The sequence below is a fragment of the Papaver somniferum genome, unplaced genomic scaffold, assembly GCF_003573695.1.
Source record: "Papaver somniferum cultivar HN1 unplaced genomic scaffold, ASM357369v1 unplaced-scaffold_21, whole genome shotgun sequence".
In the NCBI taxonomy this organism is placed as follows: domain Eukaryota; kingdom Viridiplantae; phylum Streptophyta; class Magnoliopsida; order Ranunculales; family Papaveraceae; genus Papaver; species Papaver somniferum.
Window position 1 is genome coordinate 18,173,580 of NW_020631041.1, and position 3,375 is coordinate 18,176,954.

Sequence of the window (3,375 nt, forward strand, 5' to 3'; positions counted from 1 at the left end):
CTCTATGTATATAGCTTAATTTAAAGCATTAACAAAGATATTCTCACAAACCCATTACTTATCATTCGTTTTTTGGTTAAAAAAATGAGAAGTAATCATCTAAATGAGTTGAAAATGGAAATTGCAAAGAGAAGTTCGGCTAGGATTTATGTGAAAAACTTTGTCGAACTAGCCGAACTCAACTTTAATGGAGGTTTTTTCGTTTTTTCAGAGAAAAGTTCGGTTACGTCGCAAAAAAATGTCTCAGACAAACTTTTAGTTCGGTTACGTCGTAAAAAGTTCGGTTTCGTCGCAAAAAGTTCGGTTGCATCATAAAAAGTTCAGGTGCGTCGCAAAAAAGTTCGTTTATGTCGCAAAAAGTTCGGTTTTGTCACAAAAAGTTCGCTTATTTCGCAGAAAGTTCATTTACATCGCAATTTTTTTTCTCCTAACCGAACTTTTCTCTGAAAGAAAAAACTCCATTAAAGCTGAGTTCAACTACCTATGTTTTCTGAAACATTAGCCGAAGTACACTTGCAGATGAGTTCGGCTACCCATGTTTTCTGAAATATTAGCCGAAGTACACTTGCAGATGAGTTCGGCTACCTGTTCTCTAGATGTCGTAGCCGAACTTTTTTAACCAAACAGAAATCAATTTGTAAATTTTTCATTTTTAGGAATGTTTTGGCCGATTCAAGTACCGTTAACTAAATTTGAAGTACCCATGAATACTCAAAACATCATACTCTTGTTGTGGCTCTTAAAGAAAAAGAGCTAACCTTTTTTATTCCAAAACCTTCATCATCATCTTCATCTTCATCTTCTTCTTCTCCCTCTCAATAATTCTTCTTTTGAAAAAAATCAGCTTATTAATTTAATCTCACTAATCATTAATTAACTCACTAATCATTACACTAACTTAATTAGAAAGGGTAATTTTGACACTAAAATAAATATATGGATAAGGGGTGTTTCACTTTACTTCCAAATATCCATCCAAAAAAGAAAAAGTAATCCCCCACCAAAATCGGGTGGTGCCCAAAAAATCGTTCGCCTAATAGCCACCAAGGGCGGAGCCAAGGGTTGACTAACCCTGGCTCTAGCCCCCCTAAAATTTCTAAAATCCATATTTAGCCCTTAATTTTCTTAGGTTTTTAGGTTTAGTCCACTAGTTTTTAGAATTTTGCCCCTGATTCTTATAATTTAGTCCACCTGATTTATCAACAAAAAAAATTAGCCCCCTTAAACTTAAAAGCTGGCTCCGCCACTGATAGCGACCCAAGTAAAAGAATCCAAAGCCCATAACACAAAGCCGTAGGACAAATATGGCATTTCACTTTAACCGATTGTACGAGCGTTGAGCGCACATCACATCACAAATGCAAGCAGCAAAGGTGGAAGTGAAGTGGGCTGCACCCTACCACGGCTAAAATAGATTGGTAAACTCAGATACGAATCACACGTGAACCACAAATCCCATCAATCGCGAGATTATGTCGAATTTCGAGTATCTATCTATTGCCTAATTAGTAGTTAAACTAAATACCTCATCTCTTACGTAGGACGCACCAATACATGTGCACTGGTTAACTCTTTGACAATTCATGCATGTTATTTGCATCGGACGTAAGTGCAGATTTAAGATCTCAAGACATAAGTGGACCATAACAATACTAAACAAATACCCATTTGCAGGGTCTTTAAATAGCCATTCCATTACGCAAGTTGCATATTGGGAAGGTAACAGCTAAAGCTTTTTTTTCTGAGAGAGAGATAGAGAGATATGGCTAAGAAAATGGTGTCAAAGGTAGTAATAGCAGTTCTGATGATGCTAGCCATGGTAGCTGCAACATCTTTTCCAACGGCGGTGAATGCGAAAGAACTCGATGCCAAGCAACAACAAACTACCTCTATTGGTGTGTGTAAATGAATTTCTATATATTATCCTGTGTTAATTTACTTCTTAATCTTATGATTTATTTGTATGTGAACCCAGATCAGATCCGTAATAAGGCTAAAGCATGTTGTAACAATTGCCTATGTACAAAATCAATACCGCCACAATGCCAGTGTACAGATCGGAAGAAGAATTGCTACAGAGGATGCAAGAGGTGTAGGTGCACCAAATCTTCGCCTCCTAAGTGTCGTTGCATGGACATAAGGAAAAAATGTTATCCGAAATGCCGTATTTCTTCTTCACTGCCTCCACCACCACCATCTAGTAGCAGGTGCAGCCCAAAGTGTAAAGTATGTATGTGCACAAAATCATTCCCTCCTAAATGCTCTTGCAGGGATGCACCAACACCGCCACCATCATCGAGTTGCAATCCAGATTGTAAGATGTGTTTGTGCACAAAATCATACCCTCCTAAATGCTCTTGCAAGGATTCACCACCACCACCACCACCACCGTCCAGTTGCAGTCCTGATTGTAAGATGTGTTTATGCGCAGAATCATACCCTCCTAAATGTTATTGCAAGGATGCACCACCACTACCACCACCGTCTAGTTGCAGTCCAAATTGTAAGATGTGTCTGTGCACAAAATCATTCCCTCCTATATGCTCTTGCAAGGATGCACCACCACCACCACCACCACCACCACCATCAAGTTGCAGTCCAGATTGTGAGATGTGTATATGTACACTATCATTCCCTCCTATATGCTCTTGCAATGATATACCAACACCACCACCACCGCCGTCTAGTTGTAGTCGTCATTGTAAAATGTGTAGATGCACCAAATCACTTCCTCCACAATGCTCTTGCATGGATACACCAACAGTACCACCTCCTCCTTCTGGTTGCAAACCAGAATGCCAGCAGTGTAGTTGCTCAGAATCCTACCCTCCTATATGCTCTTGCAAGGATGACTGATTTCATAGCCAAACTTAAGTCTGTATGTCAATCGATCTAGATCTACATGAATTTGGATTACTTTCAATGTATCTTGTCCTTCTGGTTGCAAACCAGAATGCCAGCAGTGTAGTTGCTCAGAATCCTACCCTCCTATATGCTCTTGCAAGGATGACTGATTTCATAGCCAAACTTAAGTCTGTATGTCAATCGATCTAGATCTACATGAATTTGGATTACTTTCAATGTATCTTGTTGGGTGATATTTCTGTTAATATATATCCTTATTTATCCTATATATTCATGTTAATATATATCCTTATTTAAGGATAATATATTGTTTCCTAGTATATAGTATCTTTGCTTTATCATAATATTGGGCTCTATATATTCATGAGTTGTGTAACCAGAATTGATAAGATTATCACAATAAGAATTATCTTCTTCTTGATCCTATATTTGTGAAGATGGTATCTATGAGCTAGGGTTCTTGAATCATGGGTAGTGATTCAGAATTATACCAAAATAAATCAAAACAAA

General features: G+C 38.0%; 1 protein-coding gene across 1 annotated transcript; it reads left to right on the plus strand.

The window, feature by feature from the left end:
* The first annotated feature begins 1,704 nt into the window (after positions 1-1,704).
* Positions 1,705-3,131, plus strand: LOC113340378 (protein PYRICULARIA ORYZAE RESISTANCE 21-like). The gene is made up of 3 exons (XM_026585580.1): positions 1,705-1,895; positions 1,976-2,782; positions 2,941-3,131. Exons 1-3 carry the CDS (start codon positions 1,763-1,765, stop codon positions 3,012-3,014), a joined length of 1,014 nt encoding a protein of 337 aa, XP_026441365.1. The 5' UTR covers positions 1,705-1,762; the 3' UTR covers positions 3,015-3,131.
* Positions 3,132-3,375: the final 244 nt, after the last annotated feature.

What these genes read in the sequence shown, in the direction of transcription:
- LOC113340378 (XM_026585580.1), top strand. Translation starts at nt 1,763, where the DNA reads ATGGCTAAGAAAATGGTGTCAAAGGTAGTAATAGCAGTTCTGATGATG. An exon ending in ACAACAAACTACCTCTATTG is followed by an intron (nt 1,896 to 1,975) that starts GTGTGTGTAAAT and finishes ATGTGAACCCAG; the next exon opens with ATCAGATCCGTAATAAGGCT. An exon ending in AGTACCACCTCCTCCTTCTG is followed by an intron (nt 2,783 to 2,940) that starts GTTGCAAACCAG and finishes CTTGTCCTTCTG; the next exon opens with GTTGCAAACCAGAATGCCAG.